Source organism: Nannospalax galili, unplaced genomic scaffold (genome assembly GCF_000622305.1).
Source record: "Nannospalax galili isolate Female #2095 unplaced genomic scaffold, S.galili_v1.0 scaffold408, whole genome shotgun sequence".
Classification (NCBI taxonomy): domain Eukaryota; kingdom Metazoa; phylum Chordata; class Mammalia; order Rodentia; family Spalacidae; genus Nannospalax; species Nannospalax galili.
Window position 1 is genome coordinate 124,927 of NW_008358662.1, and position 16,432 is coordinate 141,358.

The 16,432-nt window shown below is 49.1% G+C and overlaps 1 protein-coding gene and 1 pseudogene across 3 annotated transcripts in view; one reads left to right on the forward strand and one right to left on the reverse strand.

The window, feature by feature from the left end:
• The window catches only part of Lims2 (LIM zinc finger domain containing 2), a 30,512-nt gene extending 20,228 nt beyond the window's left edge, over positions 1-10,284 (reverse strand). For 2 of the 3 annotated variants that reach the window (XM_029558106.1, XM_008821996.2), the window contains exon 1: positions 9,996-10,283. Coding sequence is in view for 2 of the 3 variants with exons in the window: in XM_008821996.2 (XP_008820218.1) it covers positions 9,996-10,006 (11 nt within the window). In the remaining variant the exon portion in view is untranslated. Of the gene's footprint in view, positions 1-9,995 lie in introns of all 3 variants that reach the window. The other variant, XM_017795317.2, reaches the window with a different exon arrangement.
• Positions 10,019-16,432, forward strand: part of LOC115068256 — a 34,046-nt pseudogene continuing 27,632 nt past the window's right edge.

Consider the following 16,432-nt stretch of genomic DNA (forward strand, 5'->3'; position numbering starts at 1 on the left):
CCTACTCTCATGTATCAGATCTTTACTGGGCACCTGCACTATTCTAGGCACTAGCCAGGTTCAGCATATGGAGAGGCTTCCTCTGCAGCAAGCACAGCCTCTGAAGTTCCATGAAGCATTCTTCATGGAACTTCTGCCCTAGAACTGCCTGGCCCTTCTCCCTACCCTCCTCCTGTGATACAGCATTAGGGGTCACCAGGTTGCACACAGTAAACAGAAATTGACATAAAGCCAGCTCCACTCCCCACCATGAGGATGCTAGGAAATTAACTTGCTGCCTTCAAAAATTTTACACAGGATGAATTTACACCATCAGAAACATATTCCAGGGTCCTAGGGTGTGTTCAGCCAGTAGAGTGCTTGCCTGGCATGCAGCCCCGGGTTGGATCCTCAGCACTGCATAAAACTGGGTATGGTGATACACACCTATAATCCCAGCACTGGGAGGGTGAAGGCAGGAGGATCAAAAGGTCAAGGTCATAATCAGCTATATAGCTGGTTGAAGGCCAGCTTGAACTACATGAAACTTTGTCTGAAAAGAAAAAAAGGGAGGGGAGGAGAGGGCAGGGGAGGGCAGGGGAGGGGAGAGGCAGGGAGAGGAGAGGAGGAAAGGGAAGGGGAGGGGAGGGGAGGGGAGAAGAGAAGAAGGGACCGAACGAGAGGGGAGAAGGGAAGGCATGTTAAAATATCGACTGGGAAGAAATCCTGTTCACATTGTTATTACAGGGGAAGGGAAGGGAAGGGAAGGGAAGGGAAGGGAAGGGAAGGGAAGGGAAGGGAAGGATATATTCCCTTCCAAATTTCCCAATCCAGCCAAACCGTCTTTGGTGACAGCTTTTTGGAAGCCTTAGCTGTACCCCTTTGGTCCTGCAGCTTTGTTTCCTTCTATCAAGGACACTTCAAACATGTTCCAACAGAGAACTAGCAGTAGGTATGAACCAGAAATTCAAAGTAAACTGAAATCAGGTGTATATAAATGTTGCATGTGTGCAAGGCCTGGGCTTCATTACTGGGCCCACATCTTTCCTTGTGCATTGATCATGTTGTTGGGTTATATCCAACTGAGGTTACTCTCCAGTGTAACCCACAGTCCTCAATGCCCTGGCCACCCACACCCTGGTATCAAAGTTCACACTTCACACAATCAAGGTTGACCAATGAAGGTTCTGTTCCAGCTAGGCCACACTACTCAGTTTCCTGAATGTCAGATCCCTTACCTGTGCTGGCCTGTGCTGGGCCCCCAAGGCACTTCACAGATAGCCATTCTGCATTGCTGCCCACCCAATACCTTCCCTCTGCCTCTGTTCTCAGCATGTGTATGGCACACACACACACACACACACACACACACACACACATACACAATTGCAATCACATATGTGGATGCACATGCACTTGTGTGGCTATTGATGTGGAAACCCAAGGTCAAAATCAGATGTCTTCCTCAGTTGCTTTTCCACCTTATTTTTGGGTTTATTTTCAATTTGAGTATGAGTATGTTGCCTGCATGTATTAAGTGTAATGTGTGTGCAATGCCCATGAAGGCCAGAAGAGGGTGATAGACCCCTAGAACTGGAGTTACTGGTGGTTATTAGGCACCATGTGGGTGCTGGGAACCGAACCCATGTCCTCTGCAAGAGAAGCCAATGCTCTTAACCACTGAGTCATCTCTCTAGCCCCCTTCACCTTATTTTTTGACACAGGGTCTCTCACTGAACCCGGAGCTCACTGATTTGGCTAGGTTGGCTGGGTGGTGAGCTCTAAGGATCACCTGTCTTTATCTCCCCAGTGCTAGGATTATAGGCTCAAGCCTAGTTTTTTTTTTGTTTGTTTTTTTGTTTTAACTTGGGTGCTGAGGATCTGAATGCAGGCTCTCATGCTTGCATAGCAAGCACTTAACCAACTGAGCCATCTCCTCAACTCCCCAAAGTCTTCTTTCAAGGCTCAGTCCTCTAGCTCCCCTGCTAGTCTTCCCTGTCACTGGTACACAGGAGTTCAGAGGAGGTCAGGCGACATCAGCCCAAGAACTTCTTTAGGTCCCTGTGTTACAAGCCCTTGCCCTGCCCACCTGTGACTGTGGCTCCCCAGCCCTGCTCTCTCATACTTCCTCTTCCACTTCCTCCTCTCATGCCCCACTTGTCACTTAATGCCAATGACCCCAGGCCCACTGCCCCACTGCTCTCTCCCTGACTTTTTATTGATAGTTTCTGCCCTAGGGCACAGTAAATTCAACATATCTAGGAGCCCCACCCTCAGCACTCCCTCCTCAGGTACCCCCAGAATCCTCCTCACCCCAGATTAACCCTCTGAGAGACCCTGGGGACCATCCTGAACCTTGCTGTCCCCACCTCCCTTCCCACCCAAAGGAGCTTCTCTTCACTGACAAGTCTCAGTGGAATAAAGCAGTTACAGCTTTAAGTCTGTCTAACCTGGGCTGAAATCACAGCCATATTTTGGTTGGTGATGTCCTTGACCACTGGAGCCTCTGTTTGTGCCTCTATAAAAATGGCAGCAAAATTATCTCAGTTTGGGGCTGAGGATGTGGTTCCATTGATAGAGTGCTTACCTAGCATGTACTAAGCCCCATGTTGGTTCAGTCCCCAACATGGCACAAAACCAGATATGGTGGTGCATGCCTGTAATTCCAGTACTAGGGAAGAGGAAGCTGGAGGACCAGAAGCCTAACATCATCCTTGGCTACATTGCAACTCAAGGCTAACCTGAGCTACATGAGACATTCATAAAATAATCCCAATCGGAAAGCAATATGGGGATGGCACGGGACAACTGGCCTCTTGTGCCTATCTTCAATGCTCTAACCTACCCTAGAAAGCAAATCACAGATGGCATCAAACCCAGCTCCATCCAGGGGAGCCGGACACCCTATCGCCAAACCAGACCCTGCTCCTGTGGCCTGGACAGCTAGAGCCAAGGCCCTCAGCAGGGACCAGGCAGGGTTTCCCAGCCAAATACCGCAGAGGCAGTTTTCCGGCCATTGTCCCCTGCAACCCCACCCAGCCTCTCTGGCCTCCTACCGGGACTCCTCGCCTGGTGAGCTCCACCGGTCCTGGCGCCGCCGGTACAGCCTCGACCCAGCGAGTGCTCCCAGCCGGGTCGCCATGACGGGGCCTTCGGCCACCTCCCAAGGCAGGGCACAGCAGCAGAGGCGACCAGCAGCCGCCTCCAGCACGGGACAGGAGCTCACGTTACCCGCTGGATCACCAAAGGGCAGTGGAGTCACATTGGAATAGAAAGGATATTGTTCCTGCCGCGGGGGGCAGCTCCAGGGAGCAGAGGCGAGGGGGGAAGAAGAGGGGGGGCACTAGACCGGGCAAGGCCCACCCAGCACGAGGTGAGGGCCATGGTGACAAGGAAGAGCTCAAGCTGCTCAGCAGAGCCCTGAGTCCCTGGGCACACTGAGGTGAGAAGCACCAGCTGGCTTTTGGAAATCCTGGAAACAATTAACTGCAGAACTCACACATGCTCCCAGGCCACCCTGTTTTCTTCCCTCAGAGCCTAGAGCCTGAAAGCCACCTTTGGAGCCCAAACCCTGGGCTTCTGTGCCCACAGGATCTTGGCCAACCAAAAACCAAGCACGCAAGCTGGAAAAATGGCCCAATCAGTAAAGCAGTAAAGCTTGTGTAAGGACCTGAGTTCAGACCCCCAGAAGCCATTTTAAAAGCTGAGTGCAGCAGGGTAGAGCCTGAAACCCCAAAAGCTCCCTGGCCAGCTAGCCCTGTCAATGTGGAGGAATTCCAGGCCAGTTGTCCTCTGACCTCTATATGTGCTCCATGCATGTATGCACCTGTACCCATACTCACACATGCATCCCACATACACAAATGTCCATGAGTGTACACAGACAGAAAAGAGCCAAGCACTCCAAAAGAAGTCCACACTGTCAATACTTACAGCAGCCCTCATGCTCCAGGGAGAGCAAGAAGGAGAGATTTTTACCTGTAGAAAGTGACACGGTGACTTGCCACCCAAGGACAAATACTCAAGGCAAGTGTGGGACCTATGGTCTTTGCTGGCTGAACTGTCACTATAGTCCCCAGTGCAATAAAGAGGCAGGGCTTGTTCTTGGAACTTTTATGGAACTTTTCTTTTATGGAATTCTAGGATGTCTCTGAGAACCTTCCTGGTAAAATCAGAAAGTATGCATCTTCCCCGGGCATCCCAAAGAAAGTGACAATTGCCATCGCTCCTGACAGAGGACGGTCCTAAATTAAGTCAATAGACAACCTTGGAGGGTCAGCCTTTGGCACTCAGATGCCAGAAACACATACCAGCAAATCCAGAGACAAGGCAGTACTCATTAGCAAGCGCAGGGCATGATATAATATGTAAGTGCAGCCAACTCCAGAGTTGCCCAACAATGATCGATTCAACAAATATTTTTTAAAGCACATTTAAAGGCTGAGCCTGGAGGAAACAAAAGGCCCAAAATGGCTACATATTCATTCTCTGATTTGGATAGCTAAGGATAGAAGGAGGCTTAGACAGAGAGTTTTGTTAGTCCTTTTTTAAAAAGGACTCAGAGATGGCTCAGCAGTTAAGTGCACTGGCTGCTCTTACAGAGGACCTAGGTTCAGTTCCCAGCACCCACATGGCAGATAACAACCACCCGTTACCCCAATTCCAGGGTATCCAGCACCCTTTTCTGGCCTCCGTGGGCACTGCAAGCCCATGGTACACTTACATACAGGCAGATAAATAGGGGCTGGAGAGATGGATTAAGTTTCCAACACCCACATGACAGCTAATAACTATCAGTAATTCCAGTCCCAGGGGATCTGATGACTTCTTCTGGCCTTCACAGGCACTGCATGACTTGGGTTCACTTATACATGCAGGTAAAACATTCACATACATAAAATAACAATAAATAAATCAGAAAAGGCTTAATGTTAAAAAACGAATAGGACTTGAGGGTCTTGAGAGATGATTTAGTAATTAAGAGCACTTCCTGCTCTTCCAGAGGACTTCTGATGCATTTTTCTGGCCTCTGAGGGCAACTGCATTCACTTGCACATACTCACTTGCAGACACACACACACACACACACACACACAAACTTTCTTCAAATTTTAAATCGTTAAAAAAGGACTCAGGGGCTGGAGAGATGGCCCAGTGGTTAAGTGCACTGGCTGCTCTTGCAAAGGTCCTGAGTTCAGTTCCCAGCACCCATATGGCAGTCCATAGCTCCAGTTCTGGGGTTCAGTGCCCTCTTCTGGCCTCTATGGGCATTTCACGTGTGGTTGCACTTACGTACAAGCAGGCAAAACATTTATACACATAAAATTAAAATAAATAAATATATTTTAAAGGAGTCAAGAAAGAAACAGAACATACAAGGCTCAGAAAGATCAGAAAGTTAGAAGATTCAAAAGGCCCCTGCTCCAGGCTACATAAGCAATAACAGTCGCAGGGGAGAGATGACTCTCCAACTGTCTGAGCTGCCTGTAAGTTGTCCAGAGACTTCCAGGGATATAACTTTAATGAGTCCTCACCCATGCTGGGATGAGCTTTTGGTGATGCAGCTGCCTTTGAGTCACCCATGCTTCTGTAAGTAACCGCAATAAACTTCCTAGTTCACTAAGCTAGACTTGAGTGGAATTGATTCTTTGATCCGTCATTGTTGCCCTATCTGTTTGTGTCTCCCCAGGAAGAAAGACTTCCCAAACAGGGACACAGACCAACAGAACCAAAGATGAGTTGAGGAGGAGTGGCAGTGTGGCCCCTGTGATAGATTATGAGACATACAACTGAGGCAGATCTGTGGGAGTGCAGCACCCACAGAAACAATCCAGATATGGCTACTTTTCTCCATGAGGTATGAGATGTTGTACATCTTTCCTGTAGTGGTGACTGCATGCTTCTTGTGATGGATAATCAAATAAGCAACCAATGCCAAGCCATGTGAGAGTAGACCATCACTGAGGGCAATCCCAAGGTGACTGTCTTCCTCTACATGGTATGTGGTGGCATGACTCCTCGATAAATGGAGTCCACTATGCAAGTACTGGTATGCCCCTAAACAGCTGATGGACTACAGGATAGACTTAAATCCCTGAGAGTACTAAGTGTGGGATGAGACCACAGCAGACTGTGGTGACTGCTACATGGCCTTTGTTGTGGGCAAAAGACATATAACTAAGGCGCAGCTGTCTTCCCAGAAAAAAACTTGCCCATGTAAGGGAGGAATTACGATGGGAAAAAGACAGGCAGATACTATCCTCCATAGTGGCCTCTGATTTGGCAGGAAATGTGGAAAAGGGGGAGGGAGGATGAGATGGGATGCTAGCTTGCTGTGCCTTACAGCTGGCAAGATGCAAGGAAAGAATGGATAAATTATATCCATGCTAAAAAGCCCTTCCTAGGATCCAAAACGTGGAACCCATTGGAAGAATCAGAGAGTGAGGAAAAGAAAATGGTAGAAATGATAGAAGATACCTTCCAGGTTTGAGTTTGAATAGAGAAGGGAAAATCCATGATTCAGCATGCAGATGGGGACCTTAATAATGGCCCAGTACAAGAAACTGTAATAATCAAGGAGAAACTCTGTATCTGAACTGCTGAGATTACAAGTGGGAACAGCCACTCCTGCTTTTTTCTTTTTAACATGGATTTTGAAGCTTGAATTCAGGTCTTAGTCCTTATATCTCAAGTACTTTATCAACTGAGCTAACTCCTCAGCATTTGCTTTAAGCTTTAACTGTCACAGCACCATGGTTGTCCTGAGGGCTCTGACTATAACCCTTAGCGACTCCTTAACTGACTCCTTTGGAAAGGGGCCACTGGACATAGTTCTCATCCAGTAAAGGAGACACAAGATTGGACATGAGGCCTGAAACCTAGCAGCAATCTACTGTATGCCAAGTATTGAATTTAATGCAATTCAGACACAGGGTGGCCTAATAGTGATAGTCACCTTGAGCAGTCCACTCTAGAGCAGGCCAAACCACTGAACTCATACTGCTAGGGGCTCCATTCCCCATGCTCCACTTTGAGGAGTACCAGGGAGGGCTGGGTCCCTAAATGGGTGGACCTCCCTCCCTTCCCTTGTATAAAAGTGAAGATGCCAAGGGTTCTTTCAAAGCTGTGACAGTCACAGAGCCTGGATTTGAAGGTTACACTGTAATCTGGTCTGGACCCTCTCTTGTGATGGCACCTCCCCTCTCAGCAGCATAAGAGTTCCAGGCCTCACCAGCCCACTATCCTTAGTCCAGCCCTTCCCCGTGCCTCACCCCCTCATACGCCACTGTTCCCCAGTGCTCCTTTTAGACTTGCCCACACCTAGGGTATCCCCCACGCCCCTGCTGAAAACATGGTCCCACACCCCACTGCCCACTCTACAGTCAGCTGCTGGTGACCTGTCCTTATAACTGAAATGAAGACGTTCTCAAGACACACTCACGCCTCTCCCTATGGCTATCAGACTACTGAAACAATAGTCCCCCAAATCAGAATTTCCCAGGAATCTCATGCTAGAAGGAAGATGTTGAAGTTGGAAGCAGAAGGGAGTTTGCCTTTCAGGAAGAGATTTCACACAGTTCTGGCAACTTGTCAGACCTTTCAGGAGAGACTAGAACTGAAACAATGAAGGGTCAGTGATGGGCAGGACCACACCTGGACCGGGACTGCTTAGTTATGCATCATATCTCTTGCCTTCTTTTAAACCTGAACTTCATGACAGGACCCAGAAGATGGATTTGGGTAACTAGTTAGTCACAGAACCTCTTTATCCTCTCCCCAATATGACTATATTGAATAAATATTCTTTCTCTGATTTTTACCATTGCTTGTCTGTTTATTTGGTCTATTTAGGGAAAGTGGCTGAGCCTAGCTTGTTAGAGCTTCCAGGATCCAGGCTCTGACCCTAGCAGCTCTGGTAGTATCCTGTTCAGGAGCACCTGACTCTGCCTCCCAGTTCCATCCCCTCGGCCTTGCTGGCTGCTGGCCTACTGGCTGTGTCCCCCATCTCCTTGAAGCCCTTTCTCTGCACAGCACCCACGAGTATGTTTGCAAAGGACAGCTCCTCAAGTGCTACAGGTCACTTCGGCAGCTCGGCAAGCACTTCCTGTTGCTTTTACCTGCCAGGGCTCCAGGAAGAGGTGGGAAGGAGAACCTTGAAAGTGTGAGAAGAGAAGATGTATCAAAAGTACAGCTTAGCTCCAAGCAGAACAAAGGGCTGGTAGGGACCTCAGGATCTGAGCATGAGGATCTGACCCGCCTCAGTGAGCAGTGGACACAGAAGACAACCATGGTATGACACTGTGCCAAGGGAACGCCCACAGCTCCTCGGACAGGAAGAGTCTCGCCCACTCCAAAGGCTGAGTCAGATATCAGTTCCTCCCAGACTGGCATGTCCAGGATCCCTGTGTACACAGGGGAGGGAAGCCAGGACCAACACCCACCCGCCCCTGTGATGGGCAGGCAGAGTAAGCTTCAAAGAAAGATGTCAACCTTGGCTTGTGCCACCTTACACCTGCATAAAACAAATGAACAGAGAAATGCTTAGAGATGAGAACTGAAGAAAGCCACCAAAATGTTCATAGAGGCATCTGAGGAGGGGACCTGTGGATGTTTACCGTGCTGCCATGGTCTCTATGTCTAAGTTTGTTCCCTAATTCCCTAAATTGAGCCAGGGTACTCTGAGTGGGAAAGGTCTTCCTTGTCCCTGTATCTTCCCACATTCTCTTGCTGGCTGCCCATGACTGACCACTCCAGGGAGGCCTGAGGGACCCAGGCTTAACAAGTGCTTCACGTCCCTGCTCCCAGCCTCACATCCTGCTGGCTCTGCAGCTGCTGGGGGGGGGGGGGGGGGCGAGAGAAGGTGTTGGCAGATTCCTGAAAGGGAGTAGAAGGTGGGGTGTAAGCTTAGGAGCACACTAACCACAGTAGTCTGTGGGAAGACCCCCACTACCTTCCTAAGGTGGGACAGGTCCCTCATGATACTTCATAGAGGGGCAGACCATGGGAGTAGCAGGACTTCATGCTGGGGAGCAGCTGGGGCTCTGAGTCTGAGGAAGAAGCATTCAGAAACAAGAGGGCTGGGCTGGTCTTACGAGATGACAGTGTTTGGGGCTCTAGCCTCAGTGGTGGGCAGCAGTATATACTTGGAGCAGGAGACTGTTCTGTGCCTCAAGGAAACTTGAGGTCACTAGCCCATACCCCCTGGACACAGCCCTAACTCCTAGGTCCCTTTCCCTAATATAGACTACAAAAGCAACAGGGCTCCCAGAAGCGTTGATGCAGCAAGGCAAGGCACAGAGCAGAAAACCTGCCAAGACTTGGCTAGAAGGGGGCTCCAGGCCTCAGAGAACTAGCCCTTCCCCACCAGGTCTGAGTCATATACTTTTACCCAGCCATGTTCCAGAAAGGACTGCAGAGGCCAACACTGGCTGGACTCTGGTGGTCACGTGCCTACGTCCTGAGTCACAGAGCCTCTGGAACTTGGGTTACCTCATCTGTGAAATGGTCCCAAAGGACCTGAGAGCCCTGGCCAGGCCAGGCTGCAGAGGAGTTCCCTACCCCTTGCCCAGCCTCTACAGCTCCGGCTTTAGAGACAGTTCTCTCCAGATCCTACATACCCTTTACACCCTATTTTACAGAGGAGGCAATGGAAGGCTCTTGAGACATTGTCACCCAGGATCACACAGTGGGTGGCTGGGAAGTCCGTGGTCCGCAGTCAGGTTTTAAAGCGTTAGTCTTTAGTTTTGGCAGGAGACCTTGGGCGAATCTCCTGCTCTGAGTCAGCCTGAGGGGATCCCTGGCAGGATCAGTGGGTGGGCAGGCATTCCACCTGTCCTTGCCTGCCCTCAAGGAGGAGAGTGGGAGCCCTGACAGACCCTGGCAGTCCCCTAAGGCGACAAGTGCGGGGTGGGGGGTGCAGGGGAGGGCTGCCGGGAACGATCCGCACCACGAGGTCTTCAGTCCCGCGTCCTTCCTGGGCGATGCACCCTCCACCCACGACCTAAGGCATTTGTTACCTTCCTGTCATGGTGGCCGCACGATGAGCCCCGGTCTGCACTGCACTCGCTGTGTTGGTGTCGCCGCAGCCGCGCGGGTCTCGGCGGCGCAGAGAAGGGACACAAGGGCGGCTCCACCCGCGGGGCGGCCCGGGTGAGGGGTTCAGGGAACAGTTGAGGGGTCCGGGGACGCCACTCCAGAGCTCAGCGCCAGCCTGGGGACACCAGAAAGCGACCAGCGTGCGCGGCTCATGTCCTTAACACCCGGCTCGGTTCGCCACCTCCCGGATTCCCAGCATACTTTTCCTTTTAAAGGGAGTGAAGTTATAATAAACACGAAAGAGTCCGCACCCACCCCCCTTCCACCCTCCGCCAGAACACTGTCAGGGGATGTTGTCCTGGGAGGACGAAACTGAGAGGGCACCTCCTCTGAATTCCCACTACTGCGCAGGCAGGACAAGGAGTGGACTTTATGCCTAAGAGACATGTCTAGGCACCCACCGCCTCCCAGGGCACTAAGGACTCCCCTAGTCTGTACACTCCCTTCCCAGGGGTGGGGAGCAAGATCTAGTGCACCCTTTTTACGTGGTAACTCTTAACTGGGCGCTTTGACCTAACAACAGTGCCCTCCAGAGAAATCCAGTTCACTTTTTTATTCTTTTGTTTCTTTTAGACAAGGTCTCCAGTGGTCCAGACTGTCCGGAAACTCCCTTCTATGTAGCCAGGAATGACCTTAAGCTTCTAATCCTCCTGGTTCTACTCCCAAGTGCTAGGATTACAGGAATGGATCACTGTGCTGTTTATACAGCACTAGGTATTGAACCCAGGGCTTTGAACATTTTAGATAAGCTCTCTACCCACTGAGCCATATCTCCAACCAAATGATTCTCTCTCTCTCTCTCTCTCTCTCTCTCTCTCTCTCTCTCTCTACAGGGTCTCACTGTATAGCCCTGGCTGGCCTGGAACTTCCTATATAGACCAGGCTACCCTTGAACTCACAGAGATCTGCCTACCTCTGTCTCCCAAGTGCTGGGATTAATGGTGTGTACCACCATACCCAGTCCAAAAGAAAAATAAATGTGTATGAGTATATTGCCTGCATGTATGTAAGTGCACCCTTGTCATGCAATACCCATGGAAGCCAGAAGAGTGGGTTGGATCCCTGGAACTGGAGTTCTGGATAGTTGTTAGCCACCATGTGGATGCTGGGGAGCTGGAGTTCAAACCTGGGTCTTCTGTAAGAGCAGCCAATGCTCTTAACTGCTGAGCCATCTCTCCAGTCCCCTCAAATGGTACTTCTTAAGTAATGAAATAATCAAACCAAGGCTCCTGTCTTTAGTGATGAGTGAAGATTATCCACACTAAAATCTGGTGATATAAAATCACTTAGGGAATTATTGCTGAGAAAATTTGGAACAAAACAAAACGCCCTCACCCTGCCTATAGGCAGATGCCTCCAGCTGGGTGGTAGAGCACACAGCTCATAACTGGAAGCAGCTCAGATATCACACTTGTGGGGCCTGGACTGGGCACCTTGACAGGGAACTTCAAATTACTTCTAGTTTTGACAGCCATCAAAAACGATCTAGATCTAGCATATGAAGCAGCAGCCCACAAATAAACCAGCAGTGGAATCCACAGTGATGAACAGTACTACACAGCTCTTTGCAGTGATCAGCTTGAAAGACATCTGTTCTGAGTAGCTGGCATCTCCAAAGAGCAGGATCTACAGTTATTTCTTTTTGCCTGTGTCTTGGCCCATTCTGTTGAGCTGTAATTTGAGGGTTCATTACACACAAAGAATGAAAGGTTTCATGGTTCCTCTACCTATGTCAGAAACATTTCCACAGTTGCGAACACAGAGGAAAGGCATTCGAGGCTGAGCAGAAAGTGATTGCTAGGTGGTTCATTAAGCATAGAGGTCTTATAGGAATGAAAGAAGATAAAAAGTTAAAGACAGAGACTGGGGAGGTGGCCCCATGGGGTTGAGGGGGGCGACAAGCAAGAAGACCCTGAGTTCAAATTCTAGCACCATGTAAAAAGCCTGGATTTGTCCTATGTGCCTGTAAACCCAGTTCTATAGGGCAGAGACAGGAGGATCAGTGAGCTTGCTGACTGCCAACCTAGCTCCAAGTTTGGTAAGAGATCCTGTCTTAAGGGAATAATACACACATTTACATACATCATTCACATATATACATATACCACACACACACACACACACACACACACACACACACAAACATGTAGGCATGCAGGAATTTCCCTGTGGAGCCAGGATCCCTTGTTCACCTGCCACCCAGCAAGGCATTTCTCAGCCCCACTGGAGATGCAGAACTTCCAAGCAAGACCAGCCCCCACAGTGGGACACAGCAGACACTTGAATAGTCTGATTAATGGCTACTAGGTACATTCTGCAGGGATGTATAGTGCCTTGGGCTGGTAGGCCAAGGAATAGTAAGAAGGGATCAGACACAAGGTATATTTTTCCACCAACTAGATTTGCTGGGGATATGAATGTGATCATGGCTCTTACTAGGCATGACAGGTGCTGGCACGGTAGGGGTGCTGGTGTGCAAGTGGAGGTAGCTAACAGGTATTCTTGTTTTCCTGGACAGTAGTGAGGCATGACAATGGGCCAGGTGGATAAGGGTATGTTTAGACTATGGGGAGGCAGCAGGAAGCCGTGGGGAGGAAGGTATGAACTTAGATCGTTCAAACAAATGTGGAAGTTTTGATGCAGGTGCAAGTTCAACTTCAGGGTTCAATGGGACTCTGAGGGTGTCTGTGCTAGCAGAGAACGCTCTTAGAGAAGTGGAGGAGCAGAAGCGGTGCGTGGGCTGGAGAAGCAGGGTAAGGAGATAAGAAATAACTGGGGTGAGTCCCGTGTGGTGGTGCACACGTTTAATCCCAGAACTAGGGAGGCAGAAACAGGCTAATCCCTGGGGCTTGGTGGTCACCCAACCCACCTACTTGGTGAGTTCCTGACCAGTGAGAGATCCTGTCTCAAAAAACAAGGTAGAGCCGGGCATGGTGGCGCAGGCCTTAATCCCAGCACTCAGGAGGCAGAGGCAGGAGGATCTCTGTGAGTTCAAGGCCAGCCTGGTCTACATAGTGAGTTCCAGGACAGCTGGGGCTACAGGGAAAAAAAAAAAAAAAAAAACAAGTAGACAACAGCTGAAAAACAACAGCTGAGGTTGACCTTTGACCTACACACACACAAAGAAAGAGATTAGGGTTGTGGAAAGAGCTCTAAAGGAACTAAGGAACAATGGTCCCTGCCCCAAGGACAGGGAAGGATCTGGGATGGACAGGAACAGGCACAGGAGAGTGGAGGACCCCACATCCAGCCCTACTGCTGCGGAAAGCAGGGCCCCTGCACTGGTCCATGCTCCCAGTCATGTGACCTGTGCAGGTCTTACTGGCCCCTGGAGGGAGAAGATGAACCCAGAAGGTGGCAGGGGGTGTTACAGCTGCTCTGGAGGGAGGTGGAGAAACATACAGCTCTGTGGGGTAAGGAAGAGACAAAGAGGGTACAGGGTGTCCAAGTTGGGGACTGGTAGGGTGGAGACACCAAGGGGCATTCAGAGAGAGGCTCAAATCACACACTGAGTGTCATGACTTGGGTACAGAGGGGCTCTGCGATATCTGAGGTCAACACTGGGATGCAGAATGGCACAGGGACTTGTCCTAGAAGGCATTGGAGGCACACAAGCACCCTGGTGGAAGATCCTGCTGACTCTGGGGCTCAGAGCAAGTGAACCCCATGAAGAGACAGGACAAATGTAATTACCCTCAGCAATTCTCTCCTCCAGACCCTAGCCCACCGCTAATCAGGGCTGGGTGAGGACTCATGCAACCAAGCAAGGGCCATGCTTCCTGTGGCCACTATGCCTGATCAATACCATGAGGATAAGGCGAACCCAAGGTCTCAAAGTGCTTCAAGTGGCTTCCTCCAGCCCATATCCAGAGCCAAAGCCAAACCCTACATGATGTGGAGAATGACCAGGGTCTTGAAGTCCTTTCCAAGTGTGATGATAAATCTTGTCTATTTGATAGATTTAGAATCACTATGGAAACAAATCTCTGGGTGTGTTTGTGAGGGCTTAGCCTAGATCAGGTTAAATGAAATGAGGAGACCTACTCCAAATGTGAGTCATACCATTCCACAGGCTGGATTTCCAGACTGAATTATAAGGAGAAAGTGAGAGAGGCCAGAAAGATGTCTCAGAAGGTAAAAGTGCCTGAAGATCTGAATTTGATCCCCAGAGCCCACAGAGTAGAAGTAGAGAATTGATGCCCACAAATTGTCCTCTGACCTCCATGTATAAGCAATGGCATGTGCACACCCACACACCTATACATATATACACATATAGAAATAAATAGTTGTAATAAAAATTAAATTTAAAAAAAGAATGTGGGGGCTGGAGAGATGGTTCAGCAGTTGAGAACACTGGCTGCTCTTTCAGAGGACAAAATCCCAGCACCCACATGGTGGCTAACAACTGTCCTAACTCCAGTTACAGGGGGATCTGAAGCCCTCTTCTGGACTCCTCGGGCATCATATGACATGGGTGCACTTATCTACATGCAGGCAATACACTCATACACATAAAATTAAAAAAAATAATATTTTAAAAAATAAGCCAGGTGTGGTGGCGCATGCCTTTAATCCCAGCACTGGGGAGGCAGAGCCAGGCGGATCTCTGTGAGTTCAAGGCCAGCCTAGTTTACATAGTGAGTTCCAGGACAGCTGGGGCTACAGGGAGACCCTGTCTCAAAAAGACCCCAAAAAAATAAATAAAATAAAAAAATAAAAAAGAATGTGGGCTTAATATATTCATTATCTGCTTCCTGACTGTGGTTGCAGTATAACCTCTTGGTCCTGCTGGAGTGCCTTTCCACCATGATGGGGTGTATTCTCTAGAATGGAGAACCCTTCCATTCTTAAGTTGTTCCCAAAATAAACCCTTCCTTTCTTAAGTTGTTTTGTGAGATATTTTGTCTCAACAATAAGGCAGGTAATTCATCCATGAGGTCCTGAGGTCTAACCACTGTGGCCAGATCCTGAAGAGGGAGCCAGGTACCTTCCCCAGGAGGCAGGAGGGTATACAGTGTGTTTAAAGATTGTCCTGAAGGGGCTGGAGAGCTGGCTCAGTGGTTAAGAGCACTGACTGCTCTTGCAGAGGACGGGGGTTTAATTCCCAGCACCCACATGGCAGCAACGAACTGTCCTTAACTCCAGTTCCAGGGGAATCTGAAGCCCTCTTCTGATCTCCACAGCATTGCACAACACAGGTGCACTCACATACATGCAGGCAATACACTCATACACATTAAAAATAATAAATAAAATAAATAAATAATAAATAAAATATTTTATAAAAAGATAGTCCTGCGGGGTGTGAGGTGTCCCTGTAGCCGGTCTACCTAACTTGTCTTCCTTGCTTCTGGTCTATGACAAGCTTCCCTTGAGTCAATGAGTAAAACACTGAGTCACAGTGGAGTTTTAGCACAGACTGGGAGTGGCCTGTGACGGCCTCAAAGAAGAACAAGGGAAGCCCTTGCACCTTCCCAACTACACCTTCTCTCTCCTTGGGCAGCAATCTGAGCCAGAAGACCAGCAGGTACTTCACTCCCCTCTGACACCACAGGCCACTGGACACCTGCTGTAGTGAAACCAGATGTGCTGGGGTTAGAGGCAGGCACCAACATGCATGTTGAATGTGGTGCTGGTCAGCCTCAATGGAGATCAACTTGCCTCTGCCTCCCAAATGCTTGGATTAAAGGCAAATGTTTCTTATTTATTTATTTATTCATTTATTCATTTATTCATTTATTTATTTATGTCCTTTTGAGACAGGGTCTCCCTCTAGCCCCAGCTGGTCTGGAACTCACTATGAAGACCAGGCTGGCCTTGAACTCACAGATTCACCTGCCTCTGGCCCTCCGCGCAAGTGCTAGTGCTTAAAGGTGTATACCATCACACCCAGTCAAATTTTTTTTTTAATATCCTCAGGGGCCAGCAAGATGACTCAGTACTAAAAGTGCTTGCCACACAAGCCTGAGGATCTGAGTTCCATCTTCCAAGCCCATGGTAGAAGGAAAGAACTAACTCCTCAAAGTTGTCTGACCTCCGCAAATGCACTGTGGTATTCATGAGCTTGTACTCATACTACACACACACACACACACACACACACACACACACACACACACATACACACACACACACACCATACACACACAATAACAGTAATAAAATGAAATAAAAAATTTAAATAACCTCAGAATTAGTGTCAGGTACATCATCTGACTAGTATGAGATGAGCTTTCTCTCTTTTTATTACATTTTCACTTGTCTCATGTGGGCTCATGTATGTGTATGACCATGTGTGCAATGTGTGTGGAGTCAGAGGACAATCCTCTCCTTCTACCATGTGGGTTCTGGAAAT